Here is a 27,911-nt window from a genome sequence, read left to right on the forward strand (position 1 = left end):
AATGTGTCAATTTCTGGTGTACAGCATAATGCTTCAGTCATACATGTACATACATATATTCATTTTCATATTCTTTTTCACCATAAGTTAGGAATGGATTCTTATTAAATAAGAATAAAACTTTTTTATAATACGGAAAACATGAAATTCCTAAATTTATCGCTCTCTTTGACTAATCATCTTGCTTCATAATACATAACACGCTTCATAGAAAATATATTTATAAAAGTTATCTTTAAACAATACAGTGACGAAGTTTAAAAAAAAATGAGTTAGTGGGCTGAACAGTCCTTTTTAAAAGACTCACCATTTACATTATATATTCAAACCCTGAGGTCAGTCATTAGCTGGGAGGTCAAGGGGAGGAGGAAAAGGAAAAGTTTCCGTTGGCTTTTTGTTGGTTGCCGGGAGGCACACAGAGGCAGCGGGCTGAGGGAACAAACAAGCCCGCGCTGCAGGGAAGGTGGCCTTCGCTGGCCAGCACTTCACTGGGATGGAAACCTAGCAGCTCTGTCACCTAACTCAGGCCTCCAGACAAGAAAGTGGAGTTTAAAACCACAACATGTGAATAGAAGCAAGGTTAGTCAAAGAGGTTTTGAGAAACTGCTTTCCTAATGTATTTAAAATGAGTATTAGACATTGCGCTCTGTGTCAGTTGCTATAAACACAGGGGAAACTTTCACACGTTTTTTAAATCGAGCCAGGTTAAACAGCGTATGAGGAAGGGGTGTTTTAAAACAATTTGACTGTGGATTTTGAAAATAAACTGTGGAATTAAGAAAGTGTGGGTGTTGAGAGCTTTCATTCCCTACGTTTGGGGGAGAGGGGAGGCTTGAACATTTGACCTCTTAATTGAGTGCCTTGAAATGTACTTTTATTTTGGAATTCTATTGCTAAGTTGTTTCGTTTCAAAGGCACTTGTTGAGGAAAAGAAAAAAAAAAAAAAGAAACTTGTAGAGAGAGTTGAAGGCTGCTGAAAAGAGGTGAAGCCATTATGAGTTGCCAGAATGCTACCCAGGAGTTCAATCGCAGGTCCCAGCCTGGACCGAAGGGCCGGGAGAGAACTTCAGAAGGCGCGCCTGCAGAGGAAGACGTCGGCACAGCCTTCCTCGAAAACCAACTCAGCGTGGGCGACTTTGTCCAAATACAGCGGGCTTTCCAGGTATGTGTTAATCTTATTTACGGGAGAGTTTGCACTGTTCATGAAGGAGACCGGGATGAAACAGAAAGACAGTTTCTCAATTAAAAAACAAAAAACAAAAAAACATTTAATGGCTAAAACAGGGAATTGAAAAGAACTGGTCAGACTTGGGTTTAACACCAGAGTAACTTTACCTCTTTGTTCTTTGAGTCAAATGATATTATTTAGTATGAAATTGCTGCTGTGGAATATCATGACCGTCAAGGAAGGAAGATGAATTTTTGGACAAGATTTTTCTTAGCGATCAACATGGTTTTGGAAAACAGAAAGTTACAGTCGTGAGAGGAGAAAGCCAGATCTCTAGGGTGACTCCCAGTGGTAACTGCCCTCGCACGTCACATGGAAGGAGCACACTTCAAGTGTAAATGCGCACCTCCGGTGTGCAGACAGGCCCTCCTGCCTCACCCCCAGTGACACGGCTGCTTTCAGAGCTGATTGTGGTTCCGTGTGAGGGACCAGCCTCCCCATTCCTTTTGAAAATATTGGAACAATGCCAATAGAAACAAAATGTAAAAGTTTTATTTTAATTCTACATATAAAATAAACCCTAGGAATTTTAACTATAAAATGGTTTCCTACTCTCTGTCTTAATTTGGAGTTGTGCAGCTACGCTAATGAACAACATACGTCAAAATGATCTCTAGCTTCTCATGCTGAGAGGAGGAAGTGATCTTCCATGCTGTGGAACTTAGGTAGACATGAGACCCCATCCTTTCTACTTCATTACACTGGCTAAATTATGACCTCAGAGCCTCCGAGTGTCCTCCGGGGGTGCTTGGGAATGTCATATTCGTTTGAAACAGACATACAATATTTTGGAGTATCACCTTGAAGTTAATAATGTATGATGAAATCTAACCGTTAGATTGGCTTCTAACTGGCAGAAATTTTAATCTTTTCCTATCCAAAAAAGAGTTACTAACCACTGAGAAACTCTACTATACCCTTGTTTTGTAGAATAAGTTAAATTCTACCTGTGTTGATGAATTAATGTCCCAACAGTATCAATCATTTCTTTGTAATACAATCTATCCTATTTAGTAGGAGAAACCTGCGCTGCCCTGTACTTTTCTCCTTTTAGTCTCCATATATTTTGAGTTTACCCAACCCTGTTTGTCTGCTAGATGTTCGTGCTGCTCATGTCCAATGCCCCAGATGAATCTGGCATATTTTGATAGACATAGGAAACATTTTGACAGCTTGAGGACATTCAGAAAAACGCAACAGCAGATTATGACAGCTTTGACTCTGGAATGAACAGAAATGTGGCAGTTTTGTTCTGGTGCTAAGAACACAAAGAATTTGAATGCTGGGGTTTATTAGGAGAGCCGACATTGTAAAGCTGATTCAGTGAAACTGCTACAGAAGGTTGGGGGTGGGTGTTCTTTTCAAATTACTGATTGTCCGGATTGAACCCAAGTGAAACCGGACAATTCTATCTCAAGATATATGTATTTTTTACTTTAAATATTGCAAAAGCTGGATCACTTATTTTGAAATTAACCAGTTGGAAAAGCAGGTACTACTGATGGACCAAAGGGGAGAAGCCATTGCTAGTCCGAGCTTGCATGAAGCTAGAGAATCTGATGACAGTTTTTAAAAAAGAAACTGAGCCGCGCAGGCATATTTCAAGACAGAAGGAAATCCATCCATTTTTAACACACTCAACAGACACAGAGTGGGATGATCCAACGGCAAATGTACTACCAAGAATAAAAGTTAGGCCCTTGAGACAACACAGTTTCCATACACAGCATGGATACCTAGAGATGAATGAGGCACTGGATGATTTCAATGGAGTCCAGTCCATCTGTCATGAGTGTTGGGCCCACAGGTCACAGGTGTAATTGCTATAAAAGGGAAAATTGCCCTCAGTGGCTGTCCTGCAACACAAAACTCTAAAGGCAAGGATCTGTTGTCCAATCACTAAGGACGTGCTCTTGGAATGCCAAGAGTCTGGCAGTTGATCCTTTTACCTCTTATTTTGTTTTCTGTACCCAGATTGTTTACTTGGGGCTGAAGTGGTTGTCAGGTATTAGGTAAAGTCCATGTCCTTAAATGGCAGTAGCAATGCTTAATTAAAAAATTGGAGGTTGAATCTTTGAGTTGTGTAGTGAATGTTTCACATATATTTCCAAATGAGATTACATGCCATATAAATCTTAGTAGTAACATTTAGGAATAAAGCTAGAATACTTACGTTTACTGTATAATGATATAAATAAGTCAGAATCACTTAGTGTTTAAAAGTCAGGGGTCAGACTTCGTGGATTTAAATGCCGATTTTGCCACTTAACAGTGTGACTGTGCAAACCACTCCATCTCTCTGGGGCTCAGTTTTCTGTATTTCTATCATGAGGATAATAGGGTTGTTTTGAGGATTAAATGAGATATTATCTGGAAAGCACTTGGAGGAGTACTTGACACAGAAAACGTACTCAGTTAACATGGGTATTATATAGTCAGTGAATAGAGGCTGAACCATGTAGCTTTTAACATTCTCTTAACTTTAACTCATAGATGTCCCTAAAAAAACAAGCTTTGAATAGCACAACTATGCTTCTACGTTCCTTTTAGTTGGAGTAGGAAGCGGAAGCAATGAGTGGCAAAGACACAAATTCACAAGAAGAGCACAAAAACATTGTCTTTCTGTCTCTTATTTCATATTTTATTAGCATGATAAAGATTTTACTGATGTCTTGATCCTCTCCTTTAGGACAAAGAAGTTATCTGGATAGAAGTCCTAGAAGAGTAACTTGTGGATTTCTTTTGCTTTTAAGTGATGTGTCCAAAAACCGTATATCAGCCTGAAGGGAATGAGATGGGTATTATTCATAGAATTGTAAAATGCTTGTTACTCAAACTTTCCTATAGCACTTAGAAGTCTCAGAGAAATGATACAGTCTCTGGATATTCATATTATTTTAATGTCAAACATATTTTGCGTTTTCTTAGATACTTCAAAAGCCAGTACTGTGTAAGGAAGGATGGCTGTGATTTGCTGATTATATAGGAATCTCAAGAAGTAAAATTATGGTCCAAGGGAAATGGAATTTTGGAAGAGCCCCACTGAGACTCAGTATATACTGACTTTCTTCCAAGATTGTGGCTACGTAGGTTCCTGAATATTTCTTTCCTTGAATTCTCCGTCGTTGACCGCTTTCTGTCAGGGCAGTCTACTCTCTGATCCTGGAAGCCTTGCTGTCTATTTGGCCTGGGTCTATAGTTTGCCTGCACTGCTGGCCTCACTGGATTGGGTCCTGACCTGCCCCTGTTTAGCAACTGTGTCTGTATTGTTGCCAAGCCAAACTTGAGTCCACTCGTCTGCACTCAGTAAAGTCAATCTACTGACACCAGGTTGTGCAGAAGGAAATTGCAGGGCGCCAAGCAAGAAGTCCTGAGCATCCAGTGCTCAAAACATCCAGACTCTCCGATGGGTTTCAGGAAAGCATTTTCAAAGGCCAGGTGAGGAAAGGGGTGGCAGGCTATGTGATCAGCTCCTGCACAATTCTCTGATTGGCTAATGGCATGATAACAGGGGAGTCACAGGGATTAACATTATCAATTCTTAGGTGCCAGTAGGTCTGGGGGCTGTGTGCTCATGATCATCAAGTAGTTAATTTCTTCTATCTGGTTGGGTTTTCATATCTGTAAAACAACTCAGGAAATGTGCATCAGATACTATTATCTAAGTACTTCAGAGAGGAGCTAACGCAGAGGATATGGGGGAGGGAGGTCTGTCCTGGGAAGGCCCCACAGGGTCCTGCTTGGTTGCAGTATCACCTCCTGGCATGTCCTTTCTGGCCCTGGTTGTGGGCCCAGAGCCAAGGCCTGGCCCTACCCTGTCTACTCCGTGCTGCGGTTTGCCTAAGCCCTGCTAAATCTCTAGTCTAAATAGCTACGAATGAAACCTCCCAACCCACATGTAGAAGGTGAACTATTTGTGCTTAAAGTAGGAAGGGCCAGAGCTGTTCAGTGTGAGAAAGGCATGGTAAAAATCCTACCAGAAGTCCCCAGAGAGGTTCCGGGAGGGTTCTCAGAACCAACCCCTCTTGGGGGTGAATGGAATCTAAGCACAATGCGCTTGTGCTGACTTCATCTCAAAAGGCCAGAGACGTTCGGGAGGCAGTCTGCAGGTCTGAAAATTATGCTTGAGCTGTAATAAATGATTAGATCCACAGAATTTATGGTATCTTCATACTTGATTATCTTTATATAATTCTCAAGATTCCTGTAGACGGGTTCTAAAGCAGGGTCTGTGAACAATGCTTCCTTGTACCAACAGGACAGAGCTGGGGGTTCTGATGCCCTGCCAGGCAGGCTGGACTCGATGGGAGTACAGACAGTCCAACTCAGCCCTTTCCTGCCTTACCATTGTTTATCCTTCCTTCTAAGCTGTCAGGGACCTCCAGTTCATCAGGGACCCGCCTTCTCATTGCACATTGTATCTTCCCTATTAAGTTACCCAAGTGGACAGGACTTCCTGAACATGTCTCTTGTACAAGAACTATTCTTATCTCTTGCTTTTTCCTTTTCTCCCCCAGACATCACCATCTCAAATGCATAAATAAAATCACCCATCTTTGTTTCATTTCCTTTCCTCAGAACTGTTAGATTTTGTTTGTTTCTGACAAAATATGAGACAGTCCATAAAGTTCCTTAAAAAATGTTTTTAAAGTAAAACAGATAGTTAAAATCTCTGTATATGGTGGTATCCGATAAAGTTCAAAATTCAAAAATCTTTCTTTTTATAGAGTGTGCAAACTATGTAAAATACAGAATAGCATATTCATGATAGAAGTTTCTTTCTTGCTTTTATGAAATAGAAAGCAGATATTTCTAATTAGTGGGCAGCTCCAAGTAGGGATTCTGGTACCTGGCACCTTCCATCTTCCACGCTGGCCATATGTTAAGCTAGTCGCAGAGGGAAGAGCAAGAAGGAGAAGGGGCAAGGGTTTTGTGAGCCAGCCTCACATCCCAACTGCAGGGGCAACTATAAAGTGGAGGCAGGTGTGTGCCCACGAAACAATCCATCTATGATCCTTAGAGTTTAATGAGAGGAGAATTTCCATCTCTCCTAACAAACCAGAGTGCTTCAATTTGTAGATTAAGAAAAGTCATGTGCCTAATGGTGTTTTGTGTTTTGCCTTTCCTGCCAGGAAGTTCAAAGCTAAATTTAGTGTTCAGTTGATACAACTATTCTTAACATAGATTTTTCTGTAACAATTATCTTCTGTTTTCATTAGACGACTCTTGTTCTTTTATCTTTGCTTTAATGCTCCAACTGCCAATGAACCTTCTGCGGTAACTGAACAAAAGCTCTTTCTGGAAATCAGTGTAGGTAAAAATGATGAGTAAAAATTTAATATCTTTGAATCATGGTAAGATTTTATAAAGCACTTCTGTAGGTATCATGTTGTTTGATCCTTTCACCAGCCTGAAATGCGCGGACATTTTTATTTCCTATTTACACATAAAGAGAATGAAGCTCAAGGATATTTAATTGAATTACCCCATGGAGCAGAGCCAGGGCTCCAGGGTAGATTGTCAGCTTTCCAGCCCACTGTATGGTGTGGCTCCCTCTGGCCATCAGGCAGCCTCCCTTTGGGATTTGCTCTAAGGACCAGGAATCCCATAGGATAAGGACTTCATTAACAAAACGAGCATGTCAAGTTAATAGCACACAGGCACTGTGCCTTGGTAACTTAGAATTAATGCATAATCAGCAGATAGTCAACAACTCCTATAATAAAATCAATGCAGGAAAGGGCGAAAGAATAATAGGGAAAGATAAGAAAAACCTATTGCTATTTTTTTATCATTATTTTTTTCCTTTCTAAAGGCATCTCAGTGGAGGCTTGTGAGAAAGTAAACCGGAAAAACTTAATCTATAACTCTATTCCATAGTGCAGAGTGCATTCAACAATCTCAGTCAGTTCATCACCTGCTGAACAAAGGCAGCAGGTCAGAGCATTTTTCACCCCAACTCCCTTAGTGAAATCTAAAAAACCCTATTTTTGATGGCAGCAGAAAGGCAGTGAACCCAGCAGGTCCCCCTCCTCAGCATGAAGGTAATAATGTGAAGACAAATCAAACAGCATTGCAGCGGTCCCCATTGGAAACAACAGAGGAGTTCTTTGGTGGTTTTGTTGGAGTTGCTAGAATTCATGGGTGAGGTTAGCAGATGATGGCATTACGAGAACACAAGCATGTGAAGTTGACGTCAACGTGTGAAAAATCGGTCTTCCTCAAACACTGCTGCCTTTGTGCTCAATTTAGTGACAAGTTCTAGCAGCTCCACGCCTTTTCGAATTTCTCTTGTGCTTTCAGAACAGGTCTTACAGCTATTCATTTGAAGTGTATCAGCTTAGCCAGAGCTTTAGGCCAAGGGCACAGCCTACCTTTTCAAATTTCCTGAAGATTAAAAAAGAAAAATGAAGAAAACAGACAGCTGAAGAACTATAATTTGTGCAATTTTGATTTCACATTTGTCTTGTGTTAGCAGGTGTAGCACACCCAATGATGAGATGAGACCCCACCAACTCTGTTGCTAGAAATAGGAGCCCTCTGAATTGTCCCTTGGGGCTTTCTGACCTTGCCCTGAAGCTCTGCCTCAGGCTTGCTCAGGCCCAAGCCCCTCCCATCTTTTCTTCCCTCATCGTGTCTCACTGTCAGATTACAGTTGAGACTCTCATTACATCTTCATTCTCTGGGCGCCTGACTCTCTGCTGAGGACTTTCAGGAATACCGTTTTCCTCTATTCCATCACCTCCCATGTTCTCCCTCCCTAATTTTCTCAACGCATCTGAGCCCAGGTCTTGCTCCAGTCTATCCAGTATGGCGGCCATGAGCCACATGTGGCTGTTTAAGTTAAAACGAAATAAAATTAGAATTTAATAAAATAAAAAATTCAGTTCCTCACAAGCACCAGCCACATTTAAAGTATTCAGCAGGCACAGGTGGCTAGTAGCTACCACATTGGATAGTGAAGATTATAGACCATTTTCTTCATCACAGAAAGTCCTATTGGACAATGCTGTTTCAGACCTTTCTCATGATATCTGACTAAATTGGTCCACTTCTGGCCACATTTATATGGCCAAGGGGCTACTTGTCGCCCCTCAGTCCCCCTGGAAATATACCAGATTGCTCATTTCTTAGAGCTTGGAGGCCAGACTGATTATTGGCCCCAGAAAATATTTTTCCTTGGCTTTAATGTAAGACCTACTTCTCCACTTTCCTTCCTCAGGGCTGCAAAGAATGGGAACATCCATTTCTTTCAAGGGAATTCTTGCCTCCCGCTTCAACCCCCTCTCTTCTTCCCACAGTTATCCAGTTGATTATGGTTCCAACAAGTCACTCACAAAATTATCTGACACTGGAACATTACCCAAATTGTTCATGCTGGTCATATTTTAGTGACGAATGCTTTAACAGCATTCCTGTTTTATGACTTATCAAATGCTGCTGCCTCAGATTGGACTATTCCTGCTTCCCTCCCCTCAGTCTCCAGCTGACTCCTACTCATACTTCGTGTTTAAATACCACTGTAAGAAAGCCTTCTTTCAGCAACCAGGCTGAAGCACCTTATCATGTTCCCGTTTTCTCTCCTCATAGCTCCTGTCTGTTCCTTTCCTTGCCCTAATTACAGAAGCTCTGATTAAGTACCATTTGAGCCAAGTAGGAGGATGAGGCTGTCAGAGAGAAGCCAGTACGAGATCCCGGAGGGTGGAGGCCATGGGTGCAATGAGAGCATCTGGAGGAGGGAGCAGAGGGTCCAAGACAGGATCGTGGGGAAATTCTTCAAGGGGGCAGAGAAACAACGGAGTTGATACAATAAATAAAGAAGCAGGGTGATTTCCTGGGAGTAGAAAGAGGAGAAGCAAACAAACGGAAAAAGAGGGTGTAGCCAGTTGTACACAGTTTCATTGGTTTTAATGATTCCTATTTATTTGACAGTCCTTTTATCATTAAAAAAAGTTAGAAGGAATGCGTTATTTTCATTGTAAAAAATCAAAGTTTCGCATGAAATTCCCCTCTTACGATGGTCCAGCCCCAGCAACTGCGCTACCCTGAGTAACTACTCGTAATGCTGCAGCCATCCAGTATATTTTTCATTCATTTCTAACCACAGATGCACATATATCACATATAGCTTTATTTTACATTTAATTTATTTAATATATTATATGTGGTGCATTCAAGGAAGAGCGCCACGTAAATAGCTGCCAGTCGTGTGAAAAGATACTCAAACTCATCAGGAATTGGATTTGAAACTCTCATCAAAAAAGACACCCTTTTTCATTCATCAGCTTAGCAAAGATTAAAAAGATCAATAATATTTACTATGGTTGGCAAAGAAAAGGGGAAATGGGCACTATCACTAAGATTGTAAACCATCAAAGCTTTTTTGGGAGGCAGTTTTCTGGAATACATCAAATGTAAAATGTAAAACGTACCAAGTGTATACTTTTTGAACCAGCGATTCCAATTCAACAAGCTGTCCTAAATAAATCATGACAAGTGCAGAAAAACACATGTATGAAAATACTCATTGTAATACTGACAATAAAATGGAGTATTTAAAACAGCCCAAATATTCATCAATAAATGAATGGGTAAATAAATTATGGCATACTCCTTCTACTCAGCTATTAAAAAGAATAAGGAAGACATAAAACTGCCAAGATTTACTGTTCAGTGAAAAAAAGAAAATTGTAGAACAGTGCATGATCATAGTCTAAAATGAAAAATACGCGTATTTGTGTGCGTGTCAAGGTCTCAATTATGGGAAAACAGAACTGCTCTTGTAGCAGGGTGAAGTATGGCAGATGACTTTGTGGGCTCCTTCCCTATACCACAGTTCAACGTGAAGGTAAATTTTATTAAAACATCGGGATATCCCAATCACCTAAAGACTCAGTGCTGCTGTTTTCTAAATGTATGGTTTAACGACGCTGAATTGAGAAGCAGCACCATTTATAGATACTTTGTCTTTCTGTTAAGTGGTTTTCTCCATCATCTTCCTTTCACTGAGCTTTAGCATTGAGAGAGACTATAGAGAGCTATTTTTTACTGCCTTTATTTGACAGGTGAGGAAACAAAAATTCAAAAGAAGAGATTTGTCCAGGTCCATTTGAGTTGTTGGCAGAACCAGAACATCACCCAAAGTGGTGTGATATCCATTTTGATCTCTTCTCTCTTGGTGAACAACTCTAAACTTTACTCAAACTTATTTCTAACTGTCCAACATGATTTTACACAGTATTTTTCTATAACTCAACCATTGTTCACTTGTCTGACCCTGTCCCCAAACTTGCCATTATTGGTAAAACAGATGAACGCCTCTTCTACAATATAGGAGAGAATATTAACAATATGTTTATTCATTTATTGATTCTTACAACAGATATTTATTGAATGTTTACCCTGTGGAAATTAAAAACCACTGAGATCCAGACCTCCCCTCAACTGAGGGCTATACTGACAAGTAAACTTGGAGTTATTCTATAATCACTTAGTGCTCTGAAGAGTGAGCCATGTGGGGGGGGGGACACATAGCTCACATTGGAAAGGGCCTCCAGGAAGGCTTCCTGGAGGAAGTAACATTCAGGCTGCCATCTGATGGAAGGGCATCACTCAAGCAGGTAAATGGGTGTTGGAGGAGTAGATTTTTAGAAAGAGGTTATGAAGTTCAAAGTTCAGTTGAGCAGAAGTAGTGTGGTGCTTTCAGGCATCCGTTTGAAAGAGTCAGAAAACTCATCTGCAAAGGGGAGAAGAGTAAAAGATGAGGCTGGAGCACCCAACCAGAGTCATGAGGAGGGCCCTGGGGAACCGTGTTAAAGAGACAGACATTTTGGGGACTGCAGGGAGCCACTGACATGTTTTTAATCATGGGAGTGACGTGATGGGAGTGGCACTTTGGAAATAATCACTAAGGCTGTATTTTTGGAAAGTGATTTGGGGGTGGAGGTGGGAGAAGAGCAGAAGGGAGGTGCAGGGCACTTAGAAGGCTGGTACAATGGGCGGCCTGTGCAGAAGAGCTTGGTGGAGAGATTCGGAGCTGTGATGCACAGAACTTGTTGGTCAGTTGGGGTTATTAAGGCACATACACTGAGTTGCGGAATACAGGCAGAGGAACGAGTATTTTTTTCTCCTTGAACTCTTTATTTTGAAAAATATCAAACCTAGAAATATTAAAAGTGGAAAGATGAGTATAGTGAACATCCATATACCCTCCATCCAGATTCAACAATGTTTTGTTAATGTTAATGTTTTGCTACATTTATTTTCTCTCTCTCTCTCCATACATGTGTATATATGTGTGTATATACACACAATGTGGAGATATATATATATATATATATATATATATATAGTGTCTTAGTCCTTTCAGGCATAACAAAATATCACAGAATGTGTAGTTTGTAAACAACAAGAATTTATTTCTCACAGTTCTGGTGGCTGGGAGTCAGATCAGGGTGCCAGCATGGTTGGGTGGGGGCCCTCTTTCAGACTGCAGACTTCTTGTTGTGTCTTCACAAGATGGAAGGGGCTAGGGAGCTCCCTGAGGTCTCTTTTATAAGAGCATTAATTCCATCCTTGAGGGCTCCATCTTCATAACCTTATTACCTCCCAGGGGCCCCACCTCCCATTACTATCATGTTGGGCATTAAGATTTTGACATGTGAATTTTGGGGGGACACAGATATTCAGATCATGGCACATGGTTTTACCTCAGTCATTTAAAAGTGAATACAGACATGATGATAGTTTACCCCAATTAGCTCAAAATGTATCTCCTAGGAACAAAAAAATTCTTCTAAATTACCATAATGAAATTATCTTACCCAGGAAATTTAACTTCATATATTACCTAACAAAAAAAGGTCTATATTAAAAAAAAGGTCTATATTAAAATATCCTTATTTGTCCTGATAATGTCTTCCATATTTTTTTTTTTCCTTACAGCTCCCTTCCAGACTCACACATTTCCTTTAGTTGACATGTCTTTTTAGTTTCCCCTAATCAAGAAGAATTCTCCTACGTTTTCTTACCTATCATGACATGGCCATTTTTGAAGAGTCATGTCAGATGTCTAGAACATCTCACAACCTGGATTTTCTTATTGATTCTTCACTCTTAGATTTAGGTTCACCATTTTTGGCAAGGCTACATAAGAGATGTTACGTCCACCTCTTGAATGACACAGATGTTACGTCCACCTCTTGAATGACACAGATGTTACGTCCACCTCTTGAATGACACCTCTTCAGAGGCACAGCATGTGAATTTTTCCTGTTATTGGTGATGCTATAAGTTGAATCCTTTAATTGCAGTGGGTCCACTAGAGGTCTACTTAGTAAAGGCACCTGTGGGTGCCTCGATGTTGTGTTGGAGTATTCTTCAACAACTTTCACCCATTAGTTTGAGCATTAATTGATGATCTTTGCTTGAAACAATGAATACATTGGTGCTTGGAAAATGGTGACTTTTAAATTCTACTGATCTTTATCTATTCTCAGTATAGCGTTCCTCTGTAAGAAAAAAGCTTCTTCTTTCTCACTCCCTTTTTTCTCTTCCTCCCATTCTCTCTTTCTCTCTCTCTGTATCTTGGGTGTTACTACAGACCCACGGATTCATTTATTCTGTTCAATGCATTATTACCTATTACCATGATTTTTCTTTTTAATACTGAAATTGCCCCAAATTTAGCCAGTGTGGCCCCCTTCAGGCTGGCTCTCACATCCTTTTTACATGTTTCCACCAATCTTTTCTCACTTCCTTGCTTTCTGGCAGAGCTTCTGCCCAACCATCAACCTTGATCAACTGTGGACTTTGGTCAATGAACAGACATTGGTAAATGCTGCCGAAAATAAGACTGGAGCTTCTTCCATTATTGATGTGGTATAATTAGACTATTGTAAAGTTCTGGAGAAGGAAGAACTCCAAAAGCAGCTTGTCATGAAAGACAAATTCTTCAGCAGAAGAGCTGAGGAGAAGATTAAAGGTATGTCCATATGTCGAGGAGCTGTGTCCTGGTGGTTTGAAGCCACATGGAAGGAGGCCCGTGAGATGCTAACATATGTTTATATATAAAGTCACTTTAGCTATGTTGCCTATGGGATTTTCCCAATGGCCCTTTATTGCCATCCTCTGCCATCTTGTTGTCTCCCATCCTGTCCACCTCCTCTTTCTGACACTATTCTCTTCCTGTCTGTTTAATTAAACAAAAACAAGTGCCAAATTCTTCTCTTCTCGATTGATGGCTTTCATGTGCCTCAGATTTCACTTTCCAACTAAATGGGAATCCTAAGAAATTTTCTCAACCAAAGATATTTTGGCATCAAATATTAACCTGGTACACATTCCACTTTAGAACTGGAAAGAAAGAAACCACTGAAAGAGTTAGCTACAGGCTTTTGATCTTGGTAATGCAGCTTCAGTAGCGGGGAAGGGAAAGAAGCTGGCTTGCAAAGGTTGAGTAAGTTGGAGGAGAGAAAATTGAGACAGTGTGTGAACATGATTCCTTCAAGATGGCTCTCTGAAAGGAGGATGGGGCAGTAGCTAAAAGCAGATGGTAATGTCAAGGGAAGACTTTTAGCAGTTCATGTGCTTTGATTATGTTGAAATGCTGATGAAAAGGACTCCATAGAGAGCAAGAGAATGATGATAGAAGAGATTCTCTGAGGTGATGGGAAAGGACATAGCCAGGAAACAGGAGAATTTCTGTTGTCACAGGAAGGAGGGAAATGGCTGCAGATGCAGATCAATCTCTGCGTGTGTGCAAAGGAACGAGGAAGTTCCAATATGGCTGATGTCTTCCTCCTCCTCTTCCTCCTTCCTCTCCTTCATTTCTGTGGATCAGAAGTCAAATGTCTCTATTAGAAACGGACAGGGAAATTATGAAGTAGATGGCTGAAGAATGAGAGTTAAGAGTTCAGCGAGGAAACATGGAATTCCTAGCAGTGTGGGAGGGACTTTTTGAGGTTGGCAACCATGTGTTTTATTATGATGGCACCATTCTGCCCATTTCTCTGATATTTGCCCATCAGTGTTCAGCAGCCTGGGTGTAGGCATGGAGAAAATGCTTTTCCAGGGCTATTGTTTCACTTGACACTTGGGATAAAAGGGTGAAATGATCCCTGGCCATACTCAAAGGAGTGAGTAAAATGGTCAGAGATTGAAGTGTTGGCTTTCTGGTCTGAGAAAGTTACAAGAATAGGAAGGAGCTGATAATTTGGTTGAAAAAAATTTCCCCTAGAACCTGGGTTGGAATCTTTGTGACTTTTTAGTCATTTCCTGCTTACTTATTGATTCAGAGTCCCTACATAAACTTTATGTATATTATCAGAAACTTTAGGGTTCTAAGTAAATAGCTTTAATCAAAATTCCGTAAGACCATTTGGGTGTGCATATTCCAACCTCATATTTTTCTAGTTTGTTGATGAATGAGTTACCCTAAAGAGAATCGGATTTTCTTGAAGTCAGCATGTTTGTGGAATGATGAAAGTGGTCAGGAATTGGAAATCCTTGGTTGTAGGCCTATTTGTGGCGACAGTGAGTTATGTGACCTCAGAGAAGTCTTTTTAACTTCCTGGGCTTCAGGTTCTTGTTTTTAAATGAAGGTTTTAGCTTGTACCTTGTTGATGGGAATGTAAATTGATGTAGCTACTGTGGAAAACTGTATGGAGGTTTCTTAAAAAACTAAAAATAGAACTACCGTATGCCCCAGCAATTCCACTCCTGGGTATATATCTGAAAAACAAACAAACAAACCAGAACCACTAATTCAAAAAGAACCCAAAGTTCATAGCAGCATTATTTACAATTGCCAAGATATGGAAGCAACCTAAGTGTCCATCAATAGATGAATGGATAAGGAAGATGTGGCATATATATACAATGAAATACTACTCAGCCATAGAAAAGAAGGGAATTTTACCATTTGCAGCAACATTGATGGACTTGGAGGGCATTATGCTAAGTGAAATAAATCAGACAGAGAAAGACAAATTCTCTATGATAACAGTTATATGTGGAACCCCCAAAATACAACAAACTAGTGAATAGAACAAAAAAAGAAGCAGACTTACAGATACAGAGAACAAACTAGTGGTTACCAGTTGGGGGAGTGGAGGGTAAATTAGGAGTGGGGGAGTGGGAGGTACAAACTATTGGGTGTAGGACAGGCTACAAGGATGTATTGCACAACATGGGGAATATAGCCAATATTCTGTAATAACTGCAAATGAAGTGTAACCTTTAAAACTGTAGAAAAATTAAAAAAAAATAAATGAAGGGTTTGGTATAGATTTTTTAAACTTCCTTCCAGCTCTAACATGCATGAAACTCATGGATGCACGCAATTTTTTGACTCCATCTACGGTTTCCAATGAAGAGACTGCAGTTGTTTTTTAAAAACAATATATATTTATCCTGCTGTAAGGATATTTCCAAATAAAGATCAGTGAAGTTCAGTTGTCTCTTGGTTGCAATGGTCAGGCTCATCCCCGAGGCTTCTAAGCCTAGGCAAACAGACGATAGTGATAAACATCATTAAGGTCTAAAGCAGAAAATTAAAGACTTCCATAGACTTAGGGAAAAATGATATAGACAGTTACATATCCCAGAAATTATGATTTTTATTTAAAAGAGGAAGATAGATTTATAGATTTTTTTTTTTTTAATCTTGCAGCTGCAATTCACCTCTAATTTACCAGGTGGGTACGAAATCTAACTGTTGAATTTTTGGTTCGGGAGCTTTTAGTTCCAAACCATTTCAAGTTCAGTACAGGGGTTTCGAGGCCTGTGTCTTTGCTAGTCACAAAATTTTAACTCCATTCAGACTGGTGAGCTTTTGAATCATTGATATCATAGTATCAATGAAAATTGAAACCAACTAAAATCCACTGAAGTGAGAGAAAAGAGCAATATGAACTTTGGCTGGCAGACGAGTCCCTTCTGTTCTGCTGTTCAGTCTCCTATGAACGTTCGTTGGTAGGTGAAAATTGCAGGGGATGATATAAACTGATGCATGTTTTGAAATAACACATCTCATCTTCTGCTCCAGAAGATGTTCACAGGCTTTGACAGCAAACTTTAATACATATTCATAACCAATGCATTTTAGAACCAAGGGAAATTGAGGCAAGTGCAACAGAATGAAGCATGAGGAAGCAGCATGTTAATTTTAAATTTAATTATAGGAACTGGGCAAAGGGTGCATTTTGATAGTGTATCCTCATTCAGCTGTCACAGAACATTACCCCAAAAGCATGCTGAATATTTGACAGAAGAAATACTATTTTTGGTGAAGTGCTTAATAAAACTAGCAAGTTCTTGGGAAAATAAGATTCTGAGATCCTATTAGAAGCTATTTTTTATATAGAGGAAAGGAAGCAGTGCAAAATTCTAATTATCCCAAGGGTCGGGGCAGGTGGTGAAAAAGTTTTCAGACTAAAGAGGATTTCTGGTCTGTGCAAGATTTCAGTTCATGGAATGTTTTTGACATGCTTAAATGCTAAATTCAGTTTGAAATTAGGCAAAATAATAGTGTGATTTTTTGTGATCTTTTTACTTCTGGTAACCTAGAGCCACATGTCATCTGTTGTGATCAGCATTCTTGGGCTCCCTACTGCAGTGTAAGCATTTGAAGAGCATAGACCTCCACTATCTTATTCAGAGCTGGTGCTAAGTGCTTAGAATAGTGTTTGGCACAGATCAGGCACTTAAGAAGTATTTGTTGAACGAATGAATAAAAGAATCTGCCTCATGCTACCTTGTATGGTGTACATGCTCAATATATATTTATTAATAGATAGATCAGTGGATGGATGGATGGATGGAAATATTTCTCTAAGTGGCTCACACCTCACCATTTGATTTTCAGAATCTGAAAGTAAATATTCACTAACGGGTAAGGGCAGTGAAACTTGGATCAGAGACATGTTAACCTACTACGAGCTTTGACAAAGGAGAAAATACCCAGGTTTCTGACCAAGTTGGATTATGCTCTTTCCATTGTTTCAAAGTGGGACTTGTATTCTAGTCTTGGGCAAATCCCTGTTTCGTACAGAGTTAGAAGAAAAATTTCCTTTCCTCATTTCATGATAAAATATTGCTACAGGAAAGAGTTATGGAAAAAACACACATAAATAACATTTCTAAGAGCTGGCAGATTTTGAAAGAATTGAGTGCTTGCTTTGGGAATGTTTGCTCTGTTTTGCCAGCAAGTATGTAAATGTTCAGGCTTCCTGGAAGTGATTTTTAGAAACTGGTTGATGACTCTTAAGAGGAGTGTGAAGACCCCAGCTTGGTGCGGGTCTTGGGTATAGGCGGTCTCATACTTTGTTAATGGAAATGTAAATGTGTTCAGTCTTTTGGAGGAAGATTTGGCAAAATATATCAAAAACTTCAAGAATGTGCAAATTCTTTGACTTAGCAATTCTGCTTCTAGGGAATTTCCCTCAGGAAATAACTGGACGGCTAAGCCAAAGATATATGTGCAGAAATGTTTGTTGCAGGGTTGCTGATATGAAAGGGTAAAGCACTGGGAACAACTGAAATTTTTAATACATTGTATGCCTTCTCCATAGAAAACTGTGTGGCCATTAATATATGTTGTGCAAGGCAAAGCTTCATGGTTGATGTAAAGTGGAAAAGGCAGGACACAAAGATAAGGAAATCATGACACCATTTGGTAAATAATGCACAGTATTTCTATTCCTGTCTAGGAAAAAATCTGATAAGCTGATGCCATTATGAGGATTTTAATTTTGGCTTATCTATATTTTGTTTTTTCTATACTAAACATGAATTTTTTTGTGTAAAAATAAATGATTTTTAAAATGTGTTGGCACACTCACATGTTGCTGATTGAAAGCATCTCTTTTTGATGAAACAAGGGCTGTCAGTTTTCTTAAAAAGGGTATACTTTTGGAAGTTTACACTTCGGTTTAGTGCTCAGGTTTTATATAAGTTACAGTGAAATCCAAATTTTAACAAAGCTCAAAAGCTGAAGGGAATTTTACAGAATTCATGCTTTTTTTTTTTTCTTTAAAAATAAAAGATGGGTCACAAGAACTGACTGTAGCTGCAGAAAATGCTTTCTAGGCAAAAGGAAATGATTTTTTAAATATTCTTTGAAAAAGAGTCAGGAAGACAGGAAGATTTTCTAAAGGTCTAAAGTTGTGCTTGCTAAGAAAATCAACCAGACATTCTGGGTACATTTCTTGCAAGAACAGTTGAAGGCAATAGCTGGTTATTTTCTCACTCAATAGTTACATAGACATAGCAAAATAAATTTATTAATATTATCTTAGTAAAGGCTGAATGAGAATATGTTTTCTAATGGATCGTACATGCTTCTCTTTTATTAAAAGAGGAGTTCTAGTAGATGCAGGGGTACTTTTTATCTCAAAAAGACTGGACAGAGAATCGTGACTAATAGGAGTGAAAGGGTATACTTGAAAACACTATTAGGTAGTTTTTATTTGGAAGGCCTACATTCAAATTGGAACAAACTGTCTGTGGGAAGAACATTTTATTAAAGCCATACTAATTAAATTTTCAGTTGAAGGGACTGAGAATTAATTATTTTGTGCTCTATGTTTTATATTGAAATCCAATTTCCTAAATTCTTAATATTTCCCTAGCTATACTAAACATATGCTTGTGAATTTAACTTGATGTGAATGTGTCTTCAACAGGAATAAATAATGTTTAAATAAAATTGTTCAATGTAAAGAGGGCCTTATATACAGATTATCTTACTGAACCCTCATTCAAACCCTGGAGAGGTTCTGACTGGCCTGTGGTCATGGCAAATGCAGGCATAAAACCCAGATGCTAACTGAATTAGTACTAATTTAAATATATATGCATATGTGTATATGCGTGCATAACTAAATATATATCTTAAAATATGGCTGAAAGATAAATTATTTTGCCACTTAATGCTGAATCTAATATAGTTTACAACCAAATCATGGTATATGCAAACTCATTTTTAGAATGAAGGATTTTCTTCTTTCTTTCTATGGAGTTATCTTCCGCCAAGTTCAGGATGGAAACTTCCAGCTCACCTAAAATCCACAGAGCCCAGTACAAATGGCTCAAGATAAGACAGAAGCTGTAATTACTCACGGTGATGAAATGTCATACTTGGTTGTGGGAAATAGTCTTGGTTTCTGAAAACAGGTTAACTTTTCTTTCCCTGGGCTCACTTAGGACAGTGTTCTGTTTGTGCCTTTGAGAAAGGACAGCTGAAACAGTGTGTGCAGTTGCTATTTCATACTAAGGCAGCATCCATCGTCTGTCCCTGTGACAGCAGTGGTCATGGAAACGGAAGGCTTCAGACAACACTGTTAGTGGACACAGTCTTCTGACCCAGTTGGATCACTTTTAGAACCAACCAGTTAGCAACTGGCCACCTCTGATAGGAAGGACTGATTTACTGAAATTAGTAATTGTGTACACTTCCAGAGCCTTACACACACACATACACACACACATCAACAAACAAATTTTGCTTCATCTTCAGGGAAGAGTCTTTGCTGGCATGATGACTCCATTTATAGTCCTTTTATTCTTTAAGCCCTTTAGCAGCCAGTTAATGTTTATTGATTGTAAATTACTGGACTCACATTAAATGACACCATATGGTAGATATACATTAAATTAGCAACTAAACCTGATAGCACCTCTAAGATTTAGTTATTATTGTCCCTATTTAGAGGTGCAACAACTGAGGCTGAAGCTTAGAGCTCCAAGTCTGCAATCCCACAGTCTCCCTACCACGGCTGTGGTATGTACAATATACTGGAATGAACAGATGAATTCTAGTCCTGGAATCTTAATGGGAGCCACTGATAAAATGAGAATGAATTGTGTGGTAAAAGTCAATGCATTTACAATTTTAAGCTTGAGTAAAAAATTTACATACCTTAATTGTACATTTAAGAAATGTATTAAAGCTGGCATATAATAGAATTAATAAACATAAGCCACACATCAATCAAGGCATAATGCTTCTTGAACAAGTTAGAATTTTTTAAGTAAAAGCAAATTCCTAAATTATAACGGAAGATATGGCAAAACCATGGTTTTATTTTCAAATTGAAAACAAAAAAGCTAATGAGTGAACAATCAGTAATAGAATTGTCAAGTATATCATACAATTGCATTTCTCTGTCACATTTCATAAATTGGAAGCATTTCTCAAATCTTCCCCTAGTGCATAGTGGCATTATTAATGTGCAGAAAATTATGAAGTTGATTGTGTATGTTACCTTGGGGAAGAAAATTTGTTTTCTTCTTTGTTTATGGTCTATTTGCAATTCCATATACTAGGATAGAAAAAAAGAAGTTGTCTTGGTGTTGTCAGTCAGAACAGTTTTTCATTCGTAGAAATAAAAATAAATTACAAAACTCATAGGAAGAAAATACTTTAAGATTCAGCTTTAAAGTGTTTTTTGTTAAAGGGATAATGACATAGATTGGAGGGTTGATTGATGTCATTATGCAATAGTTTAAAATAAAAGATCAACGTTGACTTAGCTTTCAGAAACAGTTTGCAGTTTTGGCTCAGATGGAGTGTTTTTTAAGATCAAATTTCTTTCTGTACTCTTAAAATCTGGGTCACTGAAAATTTTCCATCTATCTAAACTCTTTAAACTGAAAATAATTTAACAAAGATAAGAATGATGGACCTCTGAGTAGTTCAAAGGGCTAGATACCAATTATTTCTCAGAAAGTTAATTTAATTAATTAAACTAACTTCTGTTGAATGCTTGATTGATTACTTAGTTCTTGCACAAATGATATCTCAGTCTTTTTTTTCTTCATTAAGATTATATTTTTAGAGCAGTTTTAGGTTCACAACAAAATAAAGAGGAAGGTACAGAGATTCCTCATATTCTCCCCACCCTGACCCATGCATACCCTCCCCAATTATCCGCATCCCCCATCAGCGTAGTACATTTGTTACAATTCATAAATCTACTTTGACACATCAAAATCGCCCAAAGTCCACAGTTTACATTAGGGTTCACTCTTGGTGCTTCTATGGGTTTAGACAAATGTACAATGATATGTATCCATCATTATGGTAGCATTCAGAGTAGTTTCACTGCCCTGAAAATTCCCTATGTTCTGCCTATTAATCGTCCCCCACTTCTCTAATCCCTGGCAACTATTGATCTTTTCACTTCCTACATAATTTAGCCTTTTCTAGAATGTCATGTAGTTGGAATCATACAGCATGTAACCTTTTCAGATTGGCTTCTTTCAGTTAGTAGTATGCATTTAAGTTTCCTCCATTTCTTTTCATGGCTCAATAGCTCATTTCTTTTTAGCACTGAATAATATTCTGCTCTGTGGATGTGCTGTGGTTTATTTATCCATTCACCTATGAAGGACATCTTGGTTGCTTCCAAGCATCGGCAGTTATGAATAAAAGCTGCTATAAAGATCGGTGTGCAGGCTTTCCTGTGGATATAAGTTTTCTAATCCTTTGGGTAAGTGCTAAGGAGTGTGATTGCTGGATCTACATATGGTAAGAGTATGTTCAATTTTGTAGGAAACCACTAAATTCTCTTTCAAATTGAATTTACATTCCCACCAGCAATGTATTAGAGTTTCTGTTGCTCTACAACCTTGCCAGCATATACTGTTGTCAGTGTTTCCGATTTTGACCATTCTAATAGATATGTAGTGATATCTCATTGTTGTTTTCATTTGTACTTCCCTGATGATATATGATGTGGAGCATCTTTTCATATGCTTACTTGCCATCTGCATATCTTCTTTAGTGAGGTATCCATTAAGGTCTTTGATCCATTTTTAATTTGATTGTTTGTTTTCTTTTTGTTGAACTTTAAGAAATTCTTTGTATATTTTGGATTAATTTTTTATCAGATGTGCCTTTTGAAAATATTTTCCCATCTATGGCTTGTCTTCCAGTTCTCTTGACATTGTTTTACATTTTAATGAAATCCACATTATGAATTCTGTCTTTCATGGGTTGTGCCTTTGGTGTTGCATCTAAAAAGTCATCACCAAAATCTAGGTCACTTAGGTTTGCTTCTATGTTATCTTCTAGGAGATTTATAGTTTTATATCTTACATTTAGGTTTGTGATCTATTTTGAGTTAATCTTTGTGAAGGGTGTAAAGTCTGTGTCTAGATTCATTTTTTACTATGTGATGTCCAGTTATCTCAGCACCATTTGTTGAAAACCTTATCTTTTCTTCATTGCATTGCCTTTGGTCCTTTGTTAAAAATCAGTTGACTATATTTATATGGGTCTATTTCAGGGCTCTCTATTCTGTTTTACTGATCTAATTGTATATTCTTATGCCAATACCACACTGCGTGGGTTACTGTAGTCTTATAATAATATAATAAGTCTTAAAGTTAGATAGAGTCACTTCTCCGACTTTGTTCTTGTCCTTCAATATTGTGCTATCTCATCTTGATCTTTGGCCTCTCTATATAAAGTTAGAATCAGTTTGTCAATATCCACAAAATAACTTGCTGAGATTTTTCCTGGGATTTCATGGAATCTATAGATCATCTTGGGAAGAACTGAGATCTTGCCAATATTGAGTCTTCCTATCTATGAACATGGAATATCACTCCAGTTATTGATTTTGTTGATAGGAGCTTTTAGTTTTCCTCATATAAATATTATACACATTTTTGTTAGATTTATATGTGTTTCATTTTTGAGGATGCTAATGTAAGGTGGTATTGTGGTCTTAATACCAAATTTGACTTGTTCATTGCTGGTTATAGGAAAGCAGTTGACTTTTTTATATTAATCTTGTATCCTGCAGTCTTGCTATAATTGCTTATTAACTTCAGGAGTTTTTTGTTGATTCCTTCAGATTTTCTAGTAGATGATCATGTCATCTGATAACAAAGACAGTTTTATTTCTTTCTTCACAATCTTTATACTTTTATTTGCTTTTCTTGTCTTATTGCAGTAGATCTTTGAGTACGATGTTGAGAAGCAATGGTGAGAGGAAGATATCCTTGCCTTGTACCTGATCTTAGTAGGAATGCTTCAGATTTCTTACCATTAAGTATATTGTTAGCTGTATGTTTTTGTCAGATATTCTTTATCAAGTTGAGGAAGTTTCTTTCCATTTTTAGTTTACTGAGAGTTTTTATCATGAATGAGTGCTGAATTCTGTCAAATGCTTTTTCTGCATCTATTGATATGTCAGTTAACCTTCATAATAATTTTCTTGAGGTTGGTATTTTGCTATAACCACTTTACAGATGGGAAAATTAAGCTTCAACAGTGAAGGAACTTGCCAGTACTTCCCACAATTTCTGGTGGAACCAGGATTAAACTTACAGTTGTTGGACCTGCTCTATAATATGCTGCTTCCTAGTGCTTACTGTCAGTTCTGACTCTTTGGCTCTGAGGAAATAGACTCTCTCATTATGAAGGACACCAAACTAAACAGCCTATTAATTTATGTACTTACTTGAAATACAGATGATTCTCATCATTCACAGATTCTGCATTTGTGAATTTGCCTGCTTGCTAAAATTTATTTGTGACCCCTAAATCAATACTCAGGACACCTTCGTGGTCATTCACAGACATGTATACAGTTGTAAAAAGTTGCCATCTTCCAGCGTGTCTTTGCCATGCTGAACGCAAACACGGTGACACCTGTCTTCTTATTCTAACTCTTGTACTGTAAACAAGTGTCCTATTTGTGCTCTACTTAGTTCAGGTTTTTGCATTTTGTGCTTTTTGTTGGTGATTTCACTGTTTAAAAAGGGCCCCAAAGTGTAGTGGTAAAGTTTTGTCTAGTGTTCCTAAGTGCAAGAAAGCTGTAATGTGCCTTATGGAGAAAATATGTGTGTTGGATAAGCTTCAGTCAGTCATGAGTTATAGCGTGTTGGCCATGAATTCAATGTTAATGAATTAACAATATATATTAAAATGTCTTCAATGGAATCAGATGTAAAACAAAACTATGAATTGATCTGCTGATGAAAATACTGTGACCAGAGGCTCACAGAAACCTAACTCTGGATTTCCCATAGGAGCAATGCTTCAGTATCTGCTAATTTTGTGTTTGCAGAGACTTTATAGAACAAAACTACCATGAATAACAAAAATCAGCTTATAAAGTTTCACTGTTTTTGTAATGGTGTCTTCTTCATAGAGGGGACTCCTTGCCCTTGGATTAAAGTTTTGCTGTGATAAAATTTTACTGGCTGTCCTATACTCTCTTCAGGGATTCACCCATTTTCTCTAAACCGCTACATTTGCTTCTTACTGACGGGATAACAAATTACCACAAACTTAGTAGCTTAAAACTCACAAATTTATTATTTTACAGTTGTACAACTCAGAATTCCAAAATGGGTTTTGCAGGGCTAACATCAAGGTGTTGTCAGGGTTGTCTTCCTTCTGGAGGTTCTGGGGGATAATCTGTTTCCTTGCCTTTTCCAGCATCTAAAGGCCACCTGCATTCCTTGGTTCATAGCGCAGCATCACTCTGACCTCTGCATCCATCATCATATCAAACCTGTGACTCTCCTACCTCCCTCTGCTAATTATAAGGACATTTGTAATGGAGGATGTCAGCTTGTGGGCCTGTCAATTATTTGCTGCTCAGCCCAAACTCACTTAAGTATAGCACTGTCATAAAGTAGAAGATATTTTTCTTTGCATCTTGGAAGAAATGCTGATTAGATCCACCTTTGGGGTAGCACAATGCTCTGGTACTTAGGATGCTTTCACTGTTGTCTTGTTTTTATTCCTGTTTCTAGCCCGCAGAGCCACGTCAAACCATTTGTATGTCCAGGGAAGAATTTATGCAGAGGATGACAGAGGTTGTTGGTTGGAGCACAAAGGAAGCATATGGAGAGCTCTTTGATAAAGTGGATGTGGCCCAGGATGGCTTCATTAATTGGGACAAGCTGACTTCATTTATGCTGTTAGCCCTCTATGAGAAAGATGAACAAGCAAAAGCAACTGTGGCTCCACAGTGGAAAGACCTTGAGTTCCTCCCAGTGAAACACAAAGACACCATTCAAAAAGTAATTTTCTTAAGAAGTTCAAGCCGTTATCTGACCATCAGTAAGGAAGGTTTATTAGGAATCTGGGGAGAGAATTTAAAGCTGCAAGAAACGCTTCCCATCACTTCTGATGCCACCAAGCTTAAACACCTGTGGGTGACAAGTATGGTTTCTCTGGAAAATGTAAACAAGGTATAGTCTTTATAAATAAACGTATGGCTTGTAAAAGGGGGGAAATGAAGGGACAGGGCTCTGATCAATAGCAAGTATAACACTAGCTGTGACAGAGAGCTGCATTAGTCTTCTGTACCTCTCATCTGACCTGGACGGAATGCAAGTAAAGCCAAGTGAGTTAGTCTATTCCCCAAGCTGTTATGTTGTGTGCCTTTAAATGACAAGGCTGATAGCAACTCAGATTCTTGGCTCTGTCCCAAATGTGGCATGCTGCAGGACTAGCTGATAAGACCTTTATGACTCCACAGATTTTTAGCAGAGTCATGGATCTATCTGCAGAGCTGAGAAGCTGTATCAGTGGACAGCATGGCTCAAAGCAATTTCAGGAAACTGCTTATCTGATTTTGACCACTGAACTAGTCAGTTTCTTAATTTTAATGGGTAGAGACCATGCAGTTCAAATATCCTCATATAAATATACCTATGAGCAAGATAACATACTGAAAGGAAAATTAGTTTGTGGGGGAAGAATGCAGCCTAAAGAATCCATATTCTTAGTATTTTCACATTAAGTAGATGGTAAATTTTACTATGGAAAATTGAAGTGCACACACAAGCAGAGATAACAGCATTAAGAACCAATATCCACTCTTAGCCATTTTCAATTCATAGCCAGTCTTGTTTCAGCTACATCTCCCCTCTTTTGAAATCCAAAACATCCAATTATTTAATATGTAAATACTTTATTATTTCTAAAAATGCCTCTCTTTTTAGCATAACCATAATATATCACATTTAATATCAATAGCAATAATTCCTTAATACCATCAAATATCCAACCATGTACCTGTTTCCTTGTCTTAAGATTTTTTGATAGTTTGTTAATCGTTTGATAGTTTGTTTGAATCAAGATCTGAATAAGGTTCAAACATTATGAATGGTTGATATATCTTTTTTGATCCAGACGTTTTCTTCTATCTCTTCTTTATTCTTGTGTTTTGTTGTTCTTGTTGCTGTTGCTGTTTTTGTTAAAGAAACTAGGTGTGTGTCCTTTAGAGTTTCTCAGTCTAGATTTCACAGATTGTATTTACATGGAGATGTTTAACTGGGCCACCTGCTCCCTGTGTTTTCAGTAAATTGGTAGTCAAGTCTAAAGTCTTGATGGTTTGTTTATATTGGAATAGATGTTCCTCAATCAGGAAGCATGAAATGCCTGGTTCTTTCTCTTCTTGGGATGTTAACAGTTACTGCTGACTATTCCTAGATCCATCGATTTATTAAGGGTTGCAAGATGACGATATTCTAATTTCATCCTTTCCTGTTTCTTTAGAAATACCTTTATAAAAAGAAATTCCCTTTGTCAATTATTTAGCCATCATGTAAAACAAATTGTATAACAAAGGCAGAATAAATGCTTAATTCTTTACTTTTATTTAGCAGTATTCAAAATAATTAGCTAGTCTTTTAATATCCTCTAAAGATGAAAATGAATACTACTATCATTATTGTTATCAATACCAATACAAACTCATAGGTTTAAATTTGATTTGTTTAAACCCACTGAGTTATTATCCTCTACCAAAAATTGTGCCATCTTTGGATAATGGAACTAATACAAGTCAATGTCTGAGTCTTTTTTGATATAACAATAGCAGTCGTTGAAAGCTCCTTTGTTTGCTGGTATGACAAGATGTTCTAGGATCATGTTGTGTATCTATTATTCTGGGCCTAGAATCAGCCATTTCTCTAAAGAGCCAGATTCTTTTAAGTGGGAAAAGTATGTTCTACTGCTTAGACCCATAAAGAGTAATCATTATCATCATCGTACGCTCTAATCTTCTTCTCAAGATCACCATGAAGGAAATAGTATTCCCCCTTCAAAAATGAGAGACTGGGCAAGGAGATATTGTTTAATTTGACCCAGTCACACAGGATGTAATCAATGTTGCAAGATCTGTAAACCAAGGCAACCTGATTTCAGAACTTGTGCTTTGCTGCCTCAATGGTGACAGCCGACGTTATATCCAGCTCTTTCTTAAGGATCTGGTGTTAATGTTTAGCTAGTAGGGATTAAAAGATGGTTCTAGTTCAGACATTGTTTGTATATGTGTATAGCATTCTGTTATCATGTAATGTTTGTACTGCTATATTATGTAATGAATATGTTGCACTGTTTCTGCTTTCTGGGACTGATAACTAAATCTTAGCCTTTCTTTTGTACTTACTTAACATAAAAGCCTAAAGAATATTGCTTTTTTTCTTCTTTTTTAAAACAGCCTTATTGAAATACACTGCACATATGAAAAGTGTCCAAGCTGACAGATTCTAATCCATATTTATAACTGTGAAAAATCAACAGTACAATGAAAATAATGGCTACATTTATCACCCTCAAAAGTGTCCTTGTGTCCTTTTGTAATTCCCCCCCTCCAGTCCCTCCCATCCTTCCTTGCCAGGTAACAGATAAGATAAGCTTTCTGTCACT

The 27,911-nt window shown here is 38.2% G+C and overlaps 1 protein-coding gene across 4 annotated transcripts in view; it reads left to right on the top strand.

Annotated features, from left to right (window-relative positions):
- Window positions 1-388: 388 nt before the first annotated feature.
- Window positions 389-27,911, top strand: part of WDR49 (WD repeat domain 49) — a 129,775-nt gene continuing 102,252 nt past the window's right edge. For 2 of the 4 annotated variants that reach the window (XR_012508629.1, XM_045514559.2), the window contains exons 1-3: window positions 389-579; window positions 915-1,162; window positions 25,004-25,444. Coding sequence is in view for 3 of the 4 variants with exons in the window: in XM_045514559.2 (XP_045370515.2) it covers window positions 995-1,162; window positions 25,004-25,444 (609 nt within the window). In the remaining variant the exon portion in view is untranslated. Of the gene's footprint in view, window positions 1,163-25,003; window positions 25,445-27,911 lie in introns of all 4 variants that reach the window. The other 2 variants (XM_045514560.2, XM_010952074.3) reach the window with 2 other exon arrangements.

Source organism: Camelus bactrianus, chromosome 1, assembly GCF_048773025.1.
Source record: "Camelus bactrianus isolate YW-2024 breed Bactrian camel chromosome 1, ASM4877302v1, whole genome shotgun sequence".
In the NCBI taxonomy this organism is placed as follows: Eukaryota; Metazoa; Chordata; class Mammalia; order Artiodactyla; family Camelidae; genus Camelus; species Camelus bactrianus.